The following is a 22,380-nucleotide window of genomic DNA, read 5'->3' on the forward strand; positions in this document are numbered from 1 at the left end:
GCCAAAAGGATCTGTCCTGGTCTTGTTTAGATCAATACTTTATTCACACAAGGAAATTTCAACAGGGATATTTCTGTGGTTGCCCCAAAGTGTTAAATTGTCTTGAAATTTGTTCTTAATCTCACAAAATTTTACATGAACAGCATTGTTTAACTCTGATGGTAGTTTCTCTGCTCTTGGGAAAAAAATCCCAAGACAGCCTGTTAAGTCACAAAGCGTTTTAAAATTGCAACGCCCCCAAAAGTTCGTGAGCTGGAGGTTCTGGGAGTCAGCTCAGTGAGTACAGTGCTTGCCGTCCAAGCATGAGTTTAGTCCCTGGTGCCTATGGAGAAGCTGCCTGGGATGGCACACTTGTAACTCCGGGGCTGGGTTGGGGGAGAGACAGGAAGTCCCAGTCAGTGAGCTTGAGGGTTCCTGAGAGACACGTTTTTTGTTTTTGTTTTTGTTTTCTTAAAAAAAAAAAAAAGGCACAGAGAAAGACACTCTATCAACCTCTGGATAAATTCATCTGCATGCACATGTCTGAGCACCAACATAGGCACCCAGAAAACTGTCTTTCCCCTGCTATATCAGAGAAGTCCAGATACGAGCTGTTGCCAGGGAGACCATTAACATTGTGCCAACAGTGGGAGTTAGAGAATTGGCACCAAGGCCTTAACTTGTTTCTTCCTCACTCAGGAGAGCTGTGCAGTGTGGATTTGTTCGTGTTAATATGGGGGTAACTTGTAATCTGAGTCAGATTGCCCATCAGACGTGTAGCAGCAGTAGGATTCTTTGTTAGTTTATTATTAACATAAACCTTAGTTTTTGACAAAATAGATGTCATCACTGTTTCCTGATCAATGTACAGTTTTCTTGACGTATTCTTTTCGTCCTGATTAGGTATTCAAAATTCAATAATTCGATACCATTTTAAAGAGCATTTTAGTGTTTCATTAACTGTGTGTCTACACCCGACAGGTGTTTTCACTGACTTTTCATTTACATTGTGTTAAAGTTATATCCTAAAGGGAGGCAGAACACGTGCCTGCCAAACGCCTAATTTCTTTTTAAAGCCAACCAGTGTCAACTGGGATTCTCAGAAGTAACAAGTTCATTGCAAATTTGAAAACTTTTCAGGACACATTTTATTGATGTGGAATTTTCTTCATGAAAAATGAAAACTAACTGAAAAATTTAATTATATTGGAAAACCATCTTATGCTATTAGAAGAGGGCTGCATTTACTAGAGACGTGTTTAGATTTTTTTTTGTTTTTAAGCAAAAATGACTGCTGGTTTTACATGAAAATTTGTCATGTTGGTTCCGAATGTCTTAAGTCCTCTCAGCACTCAGGTGCAAGCGTTTGTGGTGATTCCAAGGCCCGAGAATGCGATCCTCTCCTCCACACCTGCCTCACTTCTTCCCTTTCTTGCTGGTTTCCCTTTTCCTGTTTAAGGTTAAAATAGATAAAAATGTTTCTCCCCATCCCCCTTACTGTCCTTCCTTTTTCCCTCCTCGGCGTCTTCTTCTTCCCATTCCTTTCCTCAGGCTCTTTCACCTTCCTCTTCTGCTGATAGATGCCGGGTGACATCTCCTCCTCCAGGCGACATCTCCCTTTTGGGGATGGGTGCTGGTGCTGCCTTCGCCTGGGGTCTGCAGGTGGTGTCTTGTGTTCCCAGCTCCCCTGCCGAGTGACTGCTCTCCCCTTGTGGAGAAGCGCTTTCCTTCCCTGCCCCTCTGCTGTCTGTAGGTCAGGGCACATACAGTCTGGAGGAAGGTCTCTCTCTCTCTCTCTCCTTCTTTTATTTAAACACGCTAACTGATGAGGAAGGCAAAGAGAAATAACAGATGGACCATCTTCGGGAGTCAGTTCTAATTCTTAGTGAGACAGGGATGTAAAGATGTGTTAGCACAGTTAGGGGCACATTAGAGCTGGTGTGAGTTAGAAGGGCCTGGTAGGAGTCAGTCTTCTTCTTCTTCCCACATTAGAATGAAAGCAGAGCAGAGGAGGGGAAAGCCTGAGAGAATGTGCTCACAACATATGTGGTCTGATGGACGTCGCTATTTATAAGCCTAGTTTACAACAAAAGACAGAGAGCCATGGAAGACACAAATAACAGACTTTTAATGTAAAATATTTTCTTGTTTATTTTGTTGAACAGTTTTCTTACATAGTTCGGAGGGAAGTGAGCAGCGCAGCCGGAAACATGATTTTTGGTGATAAAGCATATTTATAAGACACATGTGCTTTTTGCTTCTTCAAGCTTTCAGAGGAGAAAAAAAATTGGCCCAGTCTGTGTTGGCTGGGGTGCTCTGCTGTGAGTGTGGGGTGCACACTTCCAGCTTCAAAGAAATGCAGCAGTTATGCAAGAAGGAAACATTCACACAGGAATAAAAAGATGCCAGCCCCTTGGTTCTGTGCTTGTTTGTTTGGAGTTTTAACTAATGGGTCAGGGGGGAAACGTAAGGCCCCTCACTTTTGGTACAACACATACCCTAATGAGCACCCTAATCCTAAATGGAGTAGCACTTCCACCTAGCCCACTGACTGCAAAGGCCTAACAGGAGTGATGGAGTGATTGGGAAACAGAGGACATTTAGTAGATCATTAATTACACACATACAATCATTAACTTCTGATGTCACAGCTGCTTTTGTCCTGTGAATTTAGAAGGATGGCTTTTTTCTTTCTTTTTCCTTTTTGTTAGTTTGTTTTGTTTCATTTGTTTTTCGAGACATGGTCTCTCTGTGTTAGTCTTGGCTATCCTGGACTCGCTTTGTAGACCAGGCTGGGCTCGAACTCACAGTGATCCACCTGCCTCTACCTCCCAAGCGCTGGGATTAAAGGCGTGCACCATCACGCCTGGCGGCTTGTTTTTTCCACAGAAAGAATATGAATCTTAGAATTCAGAATGGTAGTCTGGTAGAATGTGGAAATGAAAGAGTTCCTTTTGAAGCCTCTTGGATTTTAAAAGGGTGATTTGCTTGTAGCAAGTTTATTGAAAATGTTATCTGACTTGTATGTTAAAATGAGATTTAAATAATTGATTTAATGAGAGACAGAATATTCAGTTACACAAGTAATTGGTTGGCAAAGCTGTTAGAACAGAATTATTTAGTCCTAGTTATAAAGGATTGCATCTTTAATCAGGGTGCTTAATTTGATTTCTTGAATGTATCTGCAGCTTGTCTGACAGGCTCAGTAACAAATGAGTTCTGAATCGGAGGGGCTGATCAAAATGTAATCAGTGTCAGTTGCCATTGTTGTAGTTTATTGCCTATTGCTGTCAGCCGCCGTAATCAGAAAACGCTGGAGTGCCTAAAATGTCTCCAGACCTTTGAGTAATTGACTTCAGATGGTGTCCTGGCTGTAAAATAGCCATCACTTTCTGTTTTACTCTCAGAAAGTTTGAGTCCAACTTGGAGCACTGATTCCTTTGTTGTCATGCCCATGCCTAAAGCTTTTCAGCAGTGTGCGCAGCTAGTATGGCTAACTTGGCAGCCTTTCTTTTATAAAAGTGATTATATAAAAGGTCCCCCCCCCCCCCTTCGCAGCGACAATTCTGGTATAAGGGAAGGGGAAATCCGGAAGCACCTAGTCCTGTGTTTTTAGTTGAGGCATGACTCTGGGGTGAGGGACAGGGGCCTTTGCTGTAGGTGTTTACTGTGCCCTCCTCACTGCAGGAGTGTGGAAAGCCAGGCAGATTTGTAGTGAGGGCTGGAAATCACCCTTCTTTGTAACCTGTTTTCTGCCTCCTTCCTTCGGGGAGAGCACCACCACGTGATGGCCTTGGTCTTAATGACCCGGCTATGGCAGGGTCTTCTATTAAGAATTCATGTGAATCTGCCCATGCCCTTGATTTGTTAGGATGCTCCCACTAGTTTACAGGAGCTTTTACTCTGCCAAGATCTCCGTGGTGCAGACGAGGATTTGGGACTCCCTTGCTTGGAGTGGCTCACTGATCCAGGCTGGTACAGCATTAAAGCTCAGCATTGGAATGCCCAGGCTGCCAGCCACGCTAGGTGTGCTGGCCCAGACAGACAGAGATGGCACTATGCTACAATGTTTGCCTTCACCACTGTTCTGTCATTGTATTTCAACCTGGATTAACTCTTTAAACTCCTCCCTCCTTTCCTCCCTCCCTCCCCCATCTTTTCCTACTTTAGATGTCATCTCTCTCTTTCTCCTTCTCCTTCTTTCTTCTTCTTCTTCTTCTTCTTTTTGAGACAGGGTTTGTCTGTGTAGACCTTGCTGTCCTGGAACTAGTTCTGTAGACCAGGCAAACTCACAGAGACCCACCTGCTTCTTCCTCAGAGTGCTGGGATTAAAGTCGTATACCACCATGTCCAGCTACCCCCCCCCCCCTTTTTTTAAAATTTAAAGAGCACTTAGCTATTTCTAAAAAAGAGCATCTGCAAACAAAGTGTCAATCAAAGTGCTGGTGGAGACCAGCCACGCCCATTCAGCTGACCACCTTAGCGATGCTGCGGCGTTCGTTTCCTGTGAGCTGGCTTGCTGCAGCGATGTGCCTAGCCTCACCCTTCTACTCGTAGTCTCATCTCAGATCCTTTGGCTTTTATCTCCTGCAGACATTCTGAAATACTAGGGTTGTCTGGGAACAGAGGGAGCTTATGCTGTCATCAAACGATGGCATAGAACGACGCGTTTCTTGGGAAACTCCAGCGTTAGTTGTCTGTTGTTTGGCCACTTAACATTCAAGTTTCGTGAGCTAGCTGGATCTTTCTGGACGGTCACGTTTTTAACTAGTGTTTTTTTGGTTTTTTGTTTTTCCCCCCTTGCTTGTTCACCAGACGTCACAACATGCGATGAGCTGGACCTGGAGAATTCCGGAGACTGGGAAGTGAAGACTGTAACCAGCGCCCTGAAACAGTACCTGAGGTGAGCGCCCACCACAGGCCATGCTCAGTCCTTGTGCCGACACCGACAAGGAGAAACTAAGCCCGCCGTGACGAGCACTGTCTTAGTTACTGATCTGTTGCTGCAAAGAGACACCGTGGCCGAGGCAGCTTATAAAGGAAGGTGTTTAACTGAGAGCTCGCTTACAGCTTCAGAAAGTTAGTCCATGGTCGGAGTGACAGGATGCAGGGTGGCAGGCTTGGCCCTGAAATGGTAGCTGAGAGCTCACATCTGACCCATAGTTGCAGACTTTTGAACCCTCAGAGTCCCCCGCCCCCTCCAAGAAGTCCACACCTCTTACTCTTTCCCAAATAGTTCTATTGACTGGGGACCACACCCTCGAATATGTGAGCTGCGGTGTTAGCTCACTCAGAGCACTTCAAGCTCCGCAGGTTAAGTAGGCTGAGCAGAGGAGGAGCCGTGGCTGTCGACGGAGATGCAGAAGGGTTCCGTTGCGCACCAGGCAGCAACAAGGAGGAAGGCTAGTTACTGAGTATATCGAATCTTTTACTTACGTTTTATCTAAAAGGAAGGCTGCTTTGATTGAACTATTTTGAACAGAAAAGTATATGGTAAAAAGTAAAAGTGTTTGAAAAATTTACTTGTGGTTTTAAAGAAAATTTAAGACATGTTTATTATAGAAAACAGCACAGGGCTGGAATTAGAAAAACTTTCTGGAGCTGGGCGTGGTGGCGCATGCCTTTAATCCCAGCACTGGGAGGCAGAGGCAGGTGGATCGCTGGGAGTTCGTGGCCAGCCTGGTCTACAAAGCAAGTCCAGGGCAGCAAAGGCTACACAGAGAAACCCTGTCTCCAAAACAAAACAAAACGAACAAACAAAACAGAAAAGCATTCGACTTCAGCTGATGTTTCATTTCTTCAGTAAAGGAGCTTACTGGCTGAAAGCTTACGGTGTTCTGAGGAGCAACAGTAGGGAGGAGCTGGAATTCTCTTCCATGACTCTTTGACATTTGATGCTTCTGTGGCAGAAAGAGTGAGGGGTGGCTGTGCTTGCTTGCCGAGTGCAGGGCAAATGTAGGATGCTGAAACAAGCCTAGGATGGGTCTCATGTAATATTACATTGGCGTCCATGAGCACATGGGAGTCTAATCATGTTTAACTTTGTGTTCTATAACATGACGAGGCCCAGAGAGGGGAGTGCGGGGATCCTCGGGACTCATTGTGCTTCCCTGGGCGGCGGCGGCGGCAGCAGCAGCAGCAGCAGCAGCAGCATCCCACCACTCATGTCAGCCTTTGCCCTGCCACTATTTTTTTTTCTTGATACTAAAAATATTCTTGCACATATATTATTGTACTATAGAGTTCTGTGCATTTTCCATGGCCTTTTATATGCTCACGGCGTCATACAGCATGTTTCTCTAACCGTTGTATTCTCTGAAAAATGGTTAAGCCTGTTGTCTTCGCTGGGCTCAGATTAGGTCTTATTTAATTACTTTATTTCCATAACCTATCACAGTGGTGCTACTTCCTTCCTGCTGTCCCACGTCAGCTTGTTGCCACTGCTTGTCCTGCTTTTTGGGTCTTATTAGAATTTGTCACCCACAGGGTCCTGGAAACCTACAAGAAGAACTTTATGACAGGCAGATCTGGGTCCTGGGGTCCTCCTCAAACTAAGGCACCAGCCAAGGAGAAATAGGCAGTAAACTTCGAACCCCTACCAAGACCTAGCCGACGAACATGATATTCTCCACCGTTGAGTGGAGAGTGAGGTCTGACTCTCACACGAGCTCTGGTGCCCCTTTTCTGACCACATCCCCTGGATGGGGAGGCCTGGTGGCACTCAGAGGAAGGATAGCAAGTTACCAAGAAGAGACTCAATATTCTTAGAGCATATATAGGGGGAGGAGGTCTCCCTCAATCACAGACATAGGGGAGGGGAGAAGGGGGGAAGTGGGAGGGAGGGAAGAATGGGAGGAAACAGGGGAAGGGCTAACAATCAAGATGTAATATGAACAAATTAATAAAAAATATTTAAAAAAAAGAATTTGTCATTGGGGGGCTGGAGAGATGGCTCAGAGGTTAAGAGCACCATCTGCTCTTCCGAAGGTCCTGAGTTCAATTCCCAGCAACCACATGGTGGCTCACAGCCACCTGTAATGAGATCTGGTGTTTTCTTGTGGGCAGGCACACGTGTGGGCAGAATACTGTATAAATAATAAATAAATCTTAAAAAAAAAAAGAATTTGTCATTGGGCTCAAATATTCATTACCAGCCTTTGAGCATTTCATTTAAATATATATTTTAATTCTTAATTTATTGTGTGCATTGTTACACAGTAATTAGTTGTTATAGCAGCAAACCCTGAAGTTACACATACATCCTTAGTATCTAGAGTGCCACTAGTAGTGACTGTGGTTTAGATGGGGTTGGAACGGATGAGCCTACCGTAGGGGTAGACTGTAGGTTCACTGGAGAGATAGGTACCTTATGCTCACTGTAGTGTTTTACTCTGTCACTGACGTACTCAAACTCAAACAGTTTTCAACTAGGGGCTGTTGGCTCTCTAGAGGATATTTGATGATATCTGCAGACTTTTTTTTTGTAAGATTTATTTATTTTTATTTTGTGTGTATAGATGTTTTACCTGCACGTGTGCCCGTGTACTGGGTGTGTGAATTTTCTGTGGAGGCCGGATGAAGGCATCAGTTCCCTTTAGACCTGGAATTACAAAGGATTCTTAGCTGTCCTGTGGGCCCTGGGAACTGATCCTGGGTCCTCCAGAAGAGCAGTTAGTAATTTTAGCTTCTAAGCCGTCCCGGCAGCCTTGCAGACATTTATTTTTAATCACAGTTACTGGAGGGAGTATTACTGCCAGCTGTCCCATGGGTAGAGGCTGGCAATGAGGCTGCTAATCTCCTACAGTGCACAGGATGCCCCGCTCTCCTCCTTTCTGTAAAGAATTGTTTGATCCCTAATGCTGAAGCTGAGAACACCTATGTTAGGTGGGCAACGGAAAGAAAGAGTGGGGTAACAATAAAGCGGGCTGTGATTGCTCCACTCTGGCGGGCGGCCTTGGATCCACTTACTGCTCAGTACATTATACTAGTGCAGGTAAAGGGATTAACCAAAATGGAAGTTCTCAATGGAAAACTTGAGAGTAAACATTGAACTTGTGGTAGTAAATTGTGCTTCCTGCTTCTTCTTCGTGGAGTTCTTTTCTTTGCCCTAGTTAACGTGTAAACTGGTGGCTTCCTTTTGGAGCTTGGCATCTCAGAAGCTAGTTCCTTACTGATGCTGGGCTTGCGTTGCGTTATTTCCCTCTTTCCTCATTTGCTTTATTCCAATGAATTCCACTTTAGATCAACCATTGCACACAGAAAAACATTATGTGACACTCTTACTGTATAAGTTGGTCCAAAATCCAAGCATCTGCCTGCGTCGAGCAATTTTTCTAAGATGGCAGAAATGCTGGGAGCTGTGTGAGACGGGTGCCATCTTATGTCCTGAGACTGGTGCTATCTTACATCCTGGGCTGTAGCAGCTGTTAGGTGCACCAGTTATGATTCAGGAGGGTTTTTTTTTTCCTATTGATATTTTAAGTGGGAGAAACCTTGAGACTTTTTGTACCTCATGTTCCCTATGGAGTTCTGGCTGAAGCAAGTAATTTCTTCTGGCCTAAGAGAGATGCTGTGTGGTGGGGTAAAGGATTGGGTGGGCGGGGGTCTGGAGCCAGCCGGCTGGCCAGGGTCAAAGTCCCAGCTCCATCACTTACAATGCCAGGACATAGTTCTGAACCACAATGTTCTTTCCTCTCAACCCTTTGCCTGTGAGTGCTCCCTGCAAGGTGCAGGCTGCTATATTGGATGCGATGCTGGAGGTAAAGGAAGAGGAAGGGGCAGCCAAAGCGCGGGGCAGAATCAGAAAGTGGGGAGGCAGCCTGGCTGTATCTTGGAAAACACAAACCAAACAGCGCATAGTGAAGGAGCTTGTGGCACCTCCCTTTGTCTCTTCTGGCCTCGGACAGTGTTTTATTTCTCCTGTGGGAGAGGCCTGAATCCCAGCCCTCTTGAGTGATTTCCTTTATTTCTTCTTCTTTTTTTTTGTTTATCCACTTTACATCCTGAGTAGCCCCCCTCCTTCCCTACTCTTCAGAAAATGGGAGTGGCCCCCCCCCACCCCACCGCAACTCCCAGCACATCAAGTCTCATCAGGACTATGCCATCCTCTTCCACTGAGGCCAGATAAGACAGCCCTGCCAGTGGGAAGTGGTCGAAGAGCAGGTAGCAGAGTCCATGTCAGAGACAGCCCCTGCCCCCCTTACTAGGGGACCCACATGAAAACAAAGCTGCCCGTCAGCTATGTCTATGCAGAGGCCCTAGGTCCAGTCCATGCATGGTCTGGTTGGTGCGTCAAGCCCCTCTGGGCCCTGGTTAGTTGGCTCTGTTGGTCTTCTTTTGGAGCTCCTGTCCCCTCTGGGCCCTTCTGTCCTTCATGCCGTTCTTCTACAAGGCTCCTGGTGCTCCGGCTGCTGTTTGGCTGTGAGTCTCAGCCTCTAGGCAGTCCATGGTTTTAATTGGCAGTGACACCTTCATTGCCACTGTTTCCCATTCTTAGAAAAAAAAAAAAAAGGAGCAGTGTATAATGCTTCCAGTCACACGTGGTTTTTACCTGGAGGACACGTCTTTTAAGTATGGATGTTGGAATGGGTTTTTAGGGAAGGAAACACCAGGTCCCCCCAGATCCCAACGGGTGGCAAAGAGGTGGCTTAATACACGCCAGTGGGAGGCTGAGTGACTCAGCATAACAAATTGGGTGCAGGACTTGCCATTTTTATTACTGCTTCCCTAACATTAATGATATTTATTTTTATACAGTATTGCCAGCTAGACATGTGGCAGTGGTATAAGTAGCTGGTAGAAGATATTTAGACAGTTTCAGTCTTGTTGGAGAAGAAGTAACCCCATGGTGCTCCTAAGAGTTCTTCCGACGCAGCACCTGAACTTTCTTCTGTGAAAACGGATAACATTTCTCTTCCTTTTCAACTTTCTGCTCATCTGTACTTGGTAACAGAACCTTCTGAAAATTGACCTTATTGCCTGCCTTTCTCCTGCTTGTGGCTGTGATGTCACCGACACGTTTGTCCTTAATTAGGAATAAAGGAGAGGAGAGGGAGGCGAGAGGAGCCGAGGCAGCTGGTTCTCTGCCGGAAAGTGGTACCTGTGACCAGTGTACACTGGCACACAAGCAAACTGTGTGCGGGAAACATGCCTGCGAATATTTTGGTTTTGAATAGCTTTTCTTCATGGATGTCACCTGTGTATTTTTATTCTTTTATAAGTAGGAAATTTGAGGTGCTATGTACCTTTAACAGCTTTTTTGAAGTATAATTGATTTGGAGTGAGCTGCACACATTTGTAGTACATGTTCTGATAAGTGTGGTATCTTTACACACCTGTGATGCCATCACCATAATCAATCCTGAGCCTGTCCATCACCCTTCTGAGCTTTCTTCTGCTCTCTTCTGCACTCCTTTCTCATCACACCCTTACCCAGGTAACTGTTTATCTGCTTTACGTCTTTATGTGTTAACTTGCAATATTATGATCTTTATAAATGGGGTTGTTCAGTATGTACTTCAAAAACTGTTATTTTTTTGACTTAGCATAGTTAGAATAATTACTGTGGCATGTTGAAATCCATTGATCTATAGATGTGTATTGGGTGGTCGGTAGCTCTTAGCTGTTCAGCACAAAGGTGCTTAAATGTCTGTGTATAATTCTTTGAGACAACGATTTTCATTTCTTTTGGAGGATCCCTAGTTAGTGGGCAGGCACCTGGGCCAGGTGGGAGGGATCCGCTTAACTGTTTGGAAACTGATCAGCTTCTACAAATGGGATGCACTTCCTTGCGTTCCTCCCCAACAGTGTGCAGGAGTCCTGTTCCCGCTATGTCCTCCGTCCTCTGAGTGTGGTCAGCTTTTCTTACTTTAGTCTTTCTGATAAGTGTTTTGGCACCTCGTTGTTTTAGTGTGAACTTCCTCAGTGCCCAAAATTTTCTGGGTGTGTGAGCTTACTCACCACCCTTGTATGTTCTTAGGTGAAGATTCTGCCCACTTTTTACAAAATTTTTTTTCCTTTTAAAAGTTATTCACACATCTTAGAAATAAATCCCTTTTTACATTTGCTCTTTACAGATATCCCAGTGCAAATCTCCTCCCCTTTCTCACATTTAACCATATACACCCACACCCCCACTCCCCCACCCCCCACCCCTCACACCCCCACCCCCCACCTCCACACACCCACACACCCACACACCCACATCCACACACATCCACACACACCCACCCACCCACCCACACCACCACATCCACACACACACCACACACACACACACACACACATACACACACACACACACACCCCTACACACCCACACACATACCCCACACACCCACACACACACACACTGAACACACTCTCTGACCAGAGGCTGACTTTGGCTGTCACTACCTTATTTTTTGAGACAGGCAGGGTGTTCCATTGAGCCTGGAGTGGACAGCCCCAGAAGGATGCTCAAGCCTTTGCCTCCGGAAGCTGGATGACACCGTGCAGCCCAAACTCAGCTTTTGACTTGGCTGCTCTTGTCATAAACACTGTGCCCACTAAACCATCTTCTCTGACCCGCCATTTTTATTGAAATAGAAGAATGTATCAAAAATGTACTACGTATAACTCTCAACTTTTCAAAGTTGGTAAAGATTTGTTTCATAGCCCAGAATATGTTTCTCTTACTAAGCAAATTGTCCCTGCCCCATGGGTTTATTACGTATGTATCCTGCTTTTGGGTAGACAGTCATTTAATTAAAGGGCATGCGCTTGGGTGAAAGAGGTGGGTAGTTTTGCTCAAACGGTGTGTTTCCTAGCTGATTTTCTTTCTGTTTGGTCTGTCAGTGGTGAAGACAGAGACACTGAGATCCCTGCCTGCAGTTGTGTATCTGCCTACTCCATGCAGTCTTGTGTTTTGTTCAAGCAAGCTCTGTTGCTTGATCTGAGAGTGAACACTTGTCTGTTCCCAATGGGTTAACTCTTTAATCAAGGTGGGACAGCTTTCCCTATTCATAGCACTACCTGTAGCTTGTGTGTGTGTGTGTGTGTGTGTATGTGTGTGTGTGTGTGTGTGAAGCTTGCATTGTCACACCTGTGTATGCACACGTGTGTATTTGACTGTGTTTTTAGAGAGAGATTCTGAGTGCCATGTTTATGCCCTGTCAGAAGCTCTCAGTACCCTGATCTTTGCCCTTCAAAGCAGGTTAACACTTATTCTCTGGGGATTATACAATTAACAGACCTGGCCTGGCGGAGTTGAAGATATTAGCAGGATTGACTTAAGTTCAGCATCATGTTACTTATAGGATAAAATAAGCTGCCATTTGCAGAATGCAGTTGGCAAAAAACTAAGTGCTATCTTTTGTTTTTTTTTACATTGTTATCAATCTTGATTTTATCTCACTGTTTCATAGCCATAGATTACAATGACGTCAGTTTTTTTTTTTAATGTTTCTTTTTTATTAGTGGTTCTCAACCTTTCTGATGCTGTGACCCTTTAGTACAGTTCCTTACATTGTGGTGACCTCCTTCCATAAAATTATGTCATTGCTACTTTATAAGTGTAATTTTGCGAGTGTTATGAATTGTGATGTCAGTATCTGACATGTGGCCTTAAGGGAGTTGTGACTCACCAGGTAGAGAATCTCTGCTCTGTGTGCGTTGAGGCATAGCAATTAAAAATACTTTTTTTAGTAGAAATATTAAGAGGTGAGGGTTTTTTTTTCTTTACCATTTTCTGTGTATTCTTTGATGTCAGTATTTTAAAATGCCTTTCCAAACTCTCCACTTACATTTGGTTATAAAATAGTTAGGTTAAATAAATTAGTGTGTGGAACTCTTACATGTAGAGCTAGATGCTCATTCCCAGGATGACGTGTGAAACATCCCGTGCTTGTGCCTGATAAGAATTTGTGGTTGGTTTAGAGTTGATGGTGTCAGGAGAAATCGCAGTTGGCAAAGTAGTCATTGGGCTTTACATATCTTTTGATATTTAAAGGTATCCAGCGGGGAGAGCTGGCATGCCAGCCCAGGAGCGCACAAGCAGTTTAACATAGTGTTGTGAATAAACTCAGAGATGAGCTGTCTGCATTTGCTTGGTAATGAAGCTGTGGTTTTTTTTGTTTTGTTTTATTTTGTTTTTTGTTTTTTTTTCCAGGAGTCTTCCAGAACCGCTCATGACCTATGAGTTACACAGAGACTTCATTGTTCCGGCCAGTAAGTACCCCGTGGATAGACAAAGACTGACACTTGTGGCTGATGAAAATTTGACTTACTGGTAAAAGGGGAAACACTGTAGAAACCACTTCCTCCTTTTAGAAAGTGAACAGAAAGATTTGGTTACAGATCAGCCAAGGGGCATCAGTGGTTACCTATTGTTTTTTTGTCACTGGTAGATACTGGCTATGTCAGGCCACACAGACCTTGTCTTCAGGAGCCGGTTGTGTCTGCCGCGTCACACTCTCACTTCCCGGCAGAGACCGAGCATTAGTGTGAGCAGAAGGCTGCAGGCCGGGCCAGTATTCGGCTTGTAGGAGGCCGGGAAGACGGCAGATGTGGACACGGTGTAGTCTGGAGATACTTTCACTTACAAAGACGTACATATGGACATTACAGGCAGAGGGATTATTAGGAGATAGTGCCAGGAGCCCAAACTACTTGATAATGAATAATATAGGATACAGTGTTGAAAGGAAAGGGCCGTTAGCTGGTAAATTTTAATCTGAGGCTAGGTTTTCTGACTCAAAGCCACTGGAATATTTGTTTGTGCCAATACTGTGTATCCGTAGTGTGATGAGCCTGTGCGCTGGTATGTTTTGTCTCACATGGCTCTGTTTTCATCCTCAGTACGGATCTTAGTCATCTTTCTGAAGGGTACTGAGGTTAGGTAATTAAGAGGTAAGGAATCTGAGGTTGAGACATATTAAGTAACTGCCAGGTTGTAGAGACCCTACGTGAAATTAAAACTCAGCTCCACTGTCTAGATTCCACAGTGTTGTTCCGTAGGCACACTGACAGGAGCTGAGACTGTATTCCCACACCCCCTGGATATATTTTATAGTTTAATCTGTTGAAAAATTTACAGCAATCCCGTTGGGTCGTGTGCCACTGCTGCCTGGACGTGGCTTTAAATGTTACCTTCTTGTGAGGTCCCAGCTCCAGGCTGTGTGGCATCCCTAAGCTGTTGCAGAAAGAATCCCTCTGTTGGCCGCATTTCACAGCACGCAGAAAAAGAAAGCTTTTGGGAAAAGCCAGAGTACAGTTGTGCTCAGAATTATTCTGAAACAGAGAACTTGTATGATCAAGGAAGTAGGGGAAGGTTTTCTTGGCAAACAACACAAGCAAATGCTTAGTTATTTTAACTTCTTCCCTGTGGCAGTTTTGGCAAATAAAGGAAAGAAATTAAATTTAGTTGGAGGACAGTTTCGGGTTGTTCATCCTAGAGCCTGGAAAAAGCTAAGGGGTGCCAGCTTGCATCTAGAGTTTTTCGCATTCTGGAGGAAGAGGGATTGTGGAATGAGGTTTTAAATCACCACGAGTTAGTGTCATGAGAATTATTACCATGTGTGACTAAGCGAGTGTTCAGAATCTTAATGTCAAATGTCTTTTACCAGATGAGAGGTTCCTGCCCGTTTAGAGGTAATGAAGCCTGAAATGGCCGGGTTTGTTGGTCTGTTTAATTGTGTGTTGCAAAGAACCGAGTAGACGCACCAGGTCCCTGACCCATGGTGGGTCAGGACGCAGTGTTTTGTTTCCTGACCTTGTGGCTTTGCTGTAATAGTTTTCACACTGATTTGAGTAAGGAGGCTACTGTAGGGGAATACTGTGGCTCTTGTAGTTACTGGCATGACCTTTACCCAAGTGCAGTTGGAAGGGACCCACACTAATCTGAGAACTACAAGGGTAAATGGGTTTGCTTACTTAGGGGTCCAGCGTGTTTGGGGCAGGGTTTGAGTTCTCACTTACCCTTCCTCTGTCCTCGGTGCCTCCTGGGGAAGAGTGTGGGAGCACATCCTCGGGCATTTTGTACCTTGTAGGTAGTGAGCAGTTTCAGAAATTTGAAAGCCTTAAACCATTAACTACATTTATTAAGTTTAGTAAAAGAACTGAAAGCACCTGTCCATGAGAGACTATACTGTACTTTTGGGGGTAGGAATCCATAAGTCACGAATATCTCGATGGTCTGCGCAAGAATTCACAGGACTCTGTCAACCTGTGCACATCGGGCAGCATCTACCTGGAAGCCCTTCCTCGTAACTTCCTTACATTAAATATCATGGATACATGTCATTTACCTGTTGAAGTAACTTAACACCTTCGGCCTCTGTGTGTCTGTTAGGCTCTAGCAAGCTTGCTCATCCTCCAGCCTCTGTGTTAGGATACCATAAGCAAACAGACATTGAAGCATGCTGACATGTAATCGCCCAATCATGCCTGTCTGTCTGTCTGTCTGTCTTTCTTTCTTTCATCTATGGCAGCAAACTCTTAAATCTCTAGCACATTATAGGAATTTGGTGTATAATTAATTAAGTGCCCTTGATAAAAATGATATATATTTTTTTCATTCTTTGTCAACTATTATCAATGAAACATTACAAGATACATATAGCATAGGTAATGGAAAATAATGTAATTTAGCAAGGTGGGGAGGACTATGTTACCTAATAAAGTGCCTATTAATAGGAAGACTCGATGTCAAAACAATATAAGTGGAAAAGTTAAAAAAGCAGACACAGGAAAAAATAGGTGTATAGGGGTGTGTGTGTGTGTGTGTGTCTGTGTGTGTAAAAATGAGGGAAGGAGGTTGCTTTACTGAATTGTAGGCCCCCAGGAAGAGGGGCTGAGACGTAAAGTGGGAAGCTACTCTTTTTCTCAAGTAGCTTTCAAATGTCATCCATGGTTAGAAATGGAGAAGAATTCCCTTACCAAAGGGCAGGAAACTTATCTCGTTAGTTTATGTTTCTGAGTGAGTGCTGAATCCCAAGATAACAAAGGAGATTTTTGTTGTAGGAAGCTGCTGTTAGTGCTACGGTAGGCTCCTGAGCTAAACAGCCTTCCATCACACAGCCTTTAGAGTTCTAAATTTTTGATAATGAAATTGCCATCTTTGACAATTAGTCTTATTTCTATGGAGCCTGTGACAACTTCTTCAGAGTTCTGCTTTTACTTTGCTGTCTAAAAATCAAAGCAACAACCTGGAGTTATGTTCTTCTTAGTAATAATCTTCTCCAGTGTTGTGCAGTCATCTTTGCTGACATCTGGAGACTTTTATAGAAAGCCTCTGTGTCAAGCATTTCTTGTGCTTCTGATGTTTTGATATTTGATATTTGAGGCCTCCTGCATCCTGCAGGGCTAGCTACTAACCAGTTACAAATTCTGGTCCTTTTTTCATATACTGATAATTAATGCGAAGCCATGAGTTCTCGCTTGCTGCCGTTCTCATTTCAGGCCAGTGCTGTAATCACCCAGGGACAGCTCACTGGACTCTGCACCCTTAGAAGTCAAAGGACCAATGCTGGCCCTTCTTGCCCTCCCTTACTGGCTCCTTCCAGAAGGATCCACTGTAGACAGTCTATCCCTGCACCTCCTTCCCCCATGCCCTGACTCATCCTAGCATCCTTGCAGGGCCATACATGGCTTGCCTGGCTTCTGTTGGTAAGGCGCAATAAACACACACTTTATTCTGTCAGCGTGCACTTGCCTCTCCCACATGATCATACGTCATCAAAATGAGCCATGACTTCAGGTTAGAACTGCCCCTTTCTGAGGTGCCTACATGATGTAACCTGAGCATATATTTTGGGGGAGTCACCTGAGCCTGTAGCGAAGAGGATCCTGTTGCTGCCTTTGGACTTGGTTTTCCTGGTGGGTAGCTAGAGACTTGACAGTGTCACGTGAGCTGTGAGCTGACAAGAAGGGGTGTTGGTGGTGGGGGGGTGTGACTGTTGGAACTGGCGAGCCCAGGGAAAGGCATGGCTTAGGCATACATGAAACTACGTGGGGATGATCTGAAAGGTGGGGGCACGCTCTGACCTTAATAATGATGAGACAGATACTTTCATTTTCTCCGAAAATTGCAAAATGGTTAAGCTCACTTCAGATCCTAAACAGACAGACTGTTAAAATGCTTAGTCAGGGATAGTATGTCTGATTCTGAGTACTCTAATAACTATTTTTTTCTTTCTTTTCCTTAAAAAAAAAAAAAAAAAAAAAGAAAGTGGGAGCCCGGAATCCCGTGTTAATGCCATCCATTTCTTGGTACACAAACTGCCAGAGAAAAATAAGGAGATGTTGGATATCTTGGTGAAACACCTAACCAAGTGAGTGCTCTTCCCCTGATGTGGCTGCTGTGTGCTGTTGTGGGTGCTGTGTGCTATTGTGGGTGCCATGCGCTGTTGTGGGTGCTGTGTGCTGTTGTGGGTGCCGTGCGTTGTTCTTGGAGCTGGGCTGTGTGCCCCAGTACCAGGGGCTGCTCTGAAGGCCGAGATGGACGTTTGACTCACTGTGTGTTTTGGACAAGAGTGGTGAACTAGAACTCTGCTGAAGCTGTGTAATTATTTGCTTAACAGCACTGCCAGCAGCTCTGTGGAAGGAGGGGGTACTGTATATTGTCCCATACACAGATTGTGGGAATAGGATTGTAAATCTGTTAGCAGATTGAGCTTGGGTCCACACATACCTAATGCTGAGTTTGAACATGTCCTTTAAGTTTGTTTAATTCAGTAATGGGTCCATTCATGTTTCCTGTCTGTAAAAGACAAAATGCATTAATTCAGTGGAGGAATTAACCTTTTAAATAAGAACGACTCCCAAGTCAGTATGCCTGTAAGGTGTGAGTGAGGAGCTGTGCTTGCGCCCTGTGTTTCTGAATGAAGCCGAGTGCCTGAAAGGTGCCAGGGGACAAGGTAACTACCTGACAGCCCTGCTCTGTGACGCATATGGGGAAGAGACACAGATACAGTGTGTGTTGAAACCATTTCAGCTAAGAGCAGAAGAACAAGGCGTGTTAGGACAACAGAGGATGTGTGTTGGACTGTGAACCTTCCTGATGGACAGTCTCTTGTAGGATGACGTCCTGAATGAAGTGGCAGGCAGCTAAGAGCACCCGCCGTGGTGTTCGCCGAGCTGCAGGAGTGGAAGGGGTGAGTGAGAGTGCGCTGATGGAGCAAGTGCAGCTGTTAGGGCGCTGCACGGGCTCCAGATGTCTGTGGTAGCAAGGGAATGGCGATCTGAGGAAAGAGAGGTGTCAGGGGATGGCGATCTGAGGAAAGAGGGGTGTCTTGGCTGCTTTTTTCTATGGATGACTAATACATGCTCGATGTGTGTTTTATGGAGAGAGACATGCTTGCTGAAATGACAAACAATATGACTTATGCTTGTGAAATGAAACACAATTAACTTAGGAAATACCATTTTTATTTCCAACCGTTGGTTCAAGACAGCTGCACAATTCTTTATATCTACACAAATCCACTCTTCTACTTAATATTGAACAAAAACACGATGACAGGGCTGTTGAAAGAATGGCTGCTTAGACATGAGCTAGCTAGCACGAGGACTCTACTCAGCGGGAACAATTCACAGAATTTTCCTTCATCTTGGCAAGGTCCCCAGCTGTGTTAGTTTTCCATCCCTGTGTCACACATTGGGGAGAGAACTGAACGGAGAGAAGGTTTGACCTGGCTCACTGTCGTAGGGACCCCAGTCTTAGCTGCTCTATCGCTCTGGGCAGGAAGTGAATCAGAATAGCATGATGGAAAGAGACTGGGCTGAGGAGATGGGTCACTTCAAGGAAGGAGAAAGGGAGGAAAGGAGGATGGGGGAGGGAGAAGGGGTGGGGGGAGGGGGTAAAGGGAGGAAGGAGCAGACAAGCCAGCCTGTGTGTGCTGCTGTTTGAGTCTTCTGCCTTTTTGTGTGCTGTGGAAATAGAGAGTCACATAATATCGAGTGCTCGGTAATCATCACCACCCAACTAAGGTTTTTCCTTCTTCATCACTCTTAGCGTGTCAAATCACTCGAAGCAGAATCTAATGACCGTGGCAAACTTAGGAGTGGTGTTTGGACCAACTCTGATGAGACCACAGGAGGAAACGGTTGCCGCCATCATGGACTTGAAGTTTCAGAACATTGTCGTAGAGATCTTAATTGAAAACCACGAGAAGGTACCGCTGATTTTTCTTCCTCAGTAGTACTTACGAGGTTGGCTTGTCACATGTACATGTTTCTGTCTCGTTGTTACTGTGAATTTAGTCCTCAGAAGTTGACATTCAGCTCATTGCATCCAGATGCAAATGAATACACAGAGCAAATGCAATTATGGAGTACTTACTTACTTAATTAATATTAGTCAGCTAATTAAACATTTTCATTTCTGTCCTTGGGTTTCCCCAGTTACATGTGTTAGTTGCACCCCTTATGCTCTTGGTCAAGTGAGGACTTTTTAGCTTATAGAAAAAAAATGAATGGAGAATTGCTGGTCACCTTTCTGATATGGTGACAAAGTACCTTATGTGGTCAACTTATAAGGAAGGGGGGCTTATGTGGCCCATGGTTTCAGAGGTTTCTAGAAAACACGGTAAGTCATGGTAATGCTGTGTGGAGGGGTAGGCTGGTTGCCATTAGAGCCAAGGAAATAAGAGACAGGGATGAAAAGAGGGAGGGAAGGAGGGAAGGAGGCAGGTTCCTCTGTCATTAGAAGTGCATGAGAACCTTTTGCCTCTGGTTAGAGCTGGAGAGCTTCAGGCTGGAGCATGGGAGAAGATTGGCTTCAGAGTCTAGAGGATTTGGTACCTAAGTTCAGACCTGAGTGTGACTGGGTTTGGTGTGTAGTCTGCCCCGAAGCAAGAGGGTGGGGGCACAGCTGGCTTCTGTTGGGGAAGAGAGTGGTTTTAGTGCCCAGTGCTGCTTTGCTTCCCTCCTCCCCTCCCCCTTCTCTCCTCTTCCCCTCCTTCCCTCCTCCCCTTCTACCTTCCTCCCCTTCTCCCTTCTTCCCCTCTCCCCTCATCCTCCCCTCCTCAGAACTAAGTTTCTTCCTCTTAAGAAAAGCAAAGACAGGCGCTCAGGACTGAGCAAGACACATTTACCCTTAACAAAACATACACAGTTTAACAAAATTGCACTGTTTAGGGGACAGAGTGCAAAGCTCCTAGCCTTTTGGACCTTTCCTAGTTAAAAGTATATAATCCTGCCCCTCTTCCTGTCCTCAAAGTTTCAGATGTTACCCACACTGCCAAATCTGTGGACCCTGGGTGAAGAGTTCCTGGCTTTAAGCCTTCTCTTAGATGGCTGCCGTGTTGTTTAATACTCTAACTCAGGCAAGATGTGACTTTAAAAATGCCTTAGAGTCTGTCACGAGGGCTGCTACCTCTTCTACCGGCTAGAACTTGTCACCTTGATACCTCTGGCTGTGGCTGCCTCTAACGTAGGGGGTGTGAAGACTGTAAAGACACATGGCCACTCATTTGTGTGCAAAAAGGATTTTTTAAAAATTACGATAGTTTTAAGTGCCAATCCTGTGCCAGGCGCTGGGATGTAGGGACGAAACCGACAGCACGTTGAGGGCTTCGTCCTGTACGTGTCCTCTCAGCATGACGTACTTTGGAGCTTATTTTCCTAATGGTGTCTGTTTCTCTCTGCTGGACTGTTGAGGGCAATGCTATTTTATACAGCATCTGCTGCCCATTAGGCACACAAGGGATGATCGCCGAGTGAACCAGTGCATCCCGCGCGCCCTGTAGGAGTGGGGGCAGTAGGGAGGAGGCTGCAAACAGAGAGAGCCCCTGTGAGCCAATTGTGAGGACAGCGCTTCTCGGTGCCGCCTGGTTGCTGTTTGTTGGGGCTGTATTGGTGCATGTGAACATAGGTTTATTCTGACAAGTTCAGCTTGACACCTGGCCTGTCAGTTTGTTTTACTATCATGATAAAGGCAGTTTGTTTGGGACATCGAGTCTCCTGTTTTGGTAGCCTCTGGTGTTGAATTTATGCACTCATTTATGGTCCTGTCACATTGTCATCGAGCCTCATTAGCATGCATTGAGTCACCTGGGAAGATGGCTCCTGTTCATTTTTAGAAAAATACATCATTTGCCTACTGTCTTCGGAACATGACAGTAGGTCAACTATCATTATGGTCAGTCTTAATTAGGGGACTCAGGTGCAGTTCATGTAGGAGAACTGGGCTCGGGGCCTTGCTCTTGGTTGGGTAAGGGGCACTCTAAGAGCCACTATCAGGAAAGTGAGTGTGTGACGGTTAGGCAGCAAAGTGGGATGGCTCGCCCCTGGATAGAGGCGGAAGAGGGCGGCTGTGAGTGCACTCAGCTCTCAGCTCTCAGCTCCCCTAGAGGTGCAGCCTTTTAGAATGCAGCAGAGTTTGTGGCTCTTCTCTGCCTTTCTGTGGCTGGACTCAACCTACATAATGAAAGTGCTGAGAGTTCTCCTTTTTTCTTTAAATATGTTTTTAATTGAAACAGAGTTACATCACTCCCCCTCCCTACCCTGCCCATGTCCTTCCACGGGGGCCTTAGAGCCATAGGTTCGGGAACTGTGATGTCTGTCTGTCTGTTGTATCTCTGTGCTATGTTGGTCCCTCCGTGTGTCCATTTGTGGCTTTCCATGATGGTCTCTGTTTGCCGTAAAGAGGGGCTTCTTTAATGAGGAGTGGTCATTACACTTGTCCAGGGCAGGCGGCTCGAGCACCCTGAGGTTCCCTTTTGCAGAGAGGGGGTGGAAGTGGGGATAATGTGGCTGAGGTGGGGCGGCAGCTTGTGTTCATTTACAGTTCCTCACTCCCTGGCTTCCTCTGATTTTCCTAGTGTATTTCAAAGTTTGTTTTTGTTTTTGTTTTTGTTTTCTTTCTGAACAGTTAACTGGGCTGCATGTCAGAAATAGGCCCTGCTTTAAGGAAAAACAATCCTGCTGACAAGGGTGGTTGTGAAAAATACATATGAATGTGTGTGTCCATATTGGCCACACGTCTCCATTGGACTGAGAAGTAGTGATGGACGAAGCTCCCTTGGTAGACGGTTAGCAACAAGAAGTGAAGAGGAGAGTGAGGCTAGGAGGGCTTAAAAGGCTTGTGAGGAAGGAAAATGTTACCATGGCAGCTCATGGAGGCCCAACCCGAGGCGAGTGAGCAGGAGACAGAAGTGTGTGCCATGCCCATGGCAGAGCCGACAGGAGGGACAGCGATGACTTGAAGGAGCTGTTTTCATTTCTCTCACGGCTCATTTTCCTTCCCCAAGATTGGGGAAGATGTTGAGGGTTAGGAAAATGACCAAAGCAAAGAGGACCCGCCATGCTGGCAAAGCAGGAGAGCCCAACTGGGCGCGGAGCTAGGGGAAGACTAAGTTCATTGGCGGGGAGATGATCATTGCCCAGTCCCTCGCTGCGGCTGCTGCTGCTGCTGGTGGTGGT

At 45.4% G+C, this 22,380-nt stretch overlaps 1 protein-coding gene across 5 annotated transcripts in view; it reads left to right on the top strand.

Moving 5' to 3' along the window:
• Positions 1-22,380, top strand: part of ARHGAP10 (Rho GTPase activating protein 10) — a 269,421-nt gene that overhangs the window by 170,972 nt on the left and 76,069 nt on the right. For all 5 annotated transcript variants that reach the window (XM_084755701.1, XM_084755703.1, XM_084755700.1 and 2 more), the window contains 4 exons: positions 4,795-4,882; positions 13,127-13,185; positions 17,183-17,288; positions 18,971-19,130. In XM_084755701.1, coding sequence (XP_084611827.1) covers positions 4,795-4,882; positions 13,127-13,185; positions 17,183-17,288; positions 18,971-19,130 — 413 coding nt within the window. The remainder of the gene's footprint in view (positions 1-4,794; positions 4,883-13,126; positions 13,186-17,182; positions 17,289-18,970; positions 19,131-22,380) is intronic.

The sequence above is a fragment of the Acomys minous genome (genome assembly GCF_964271855.1).
Source record: "Acomys minous genome assembly, chromosome: 14".
In the NCBI taxonomy this organism is placed as follows: Eukaryota; Metazoa; Chordata; class Mammalia; order Rodentia; family Muridae; genus Acomys; species Acomys minous.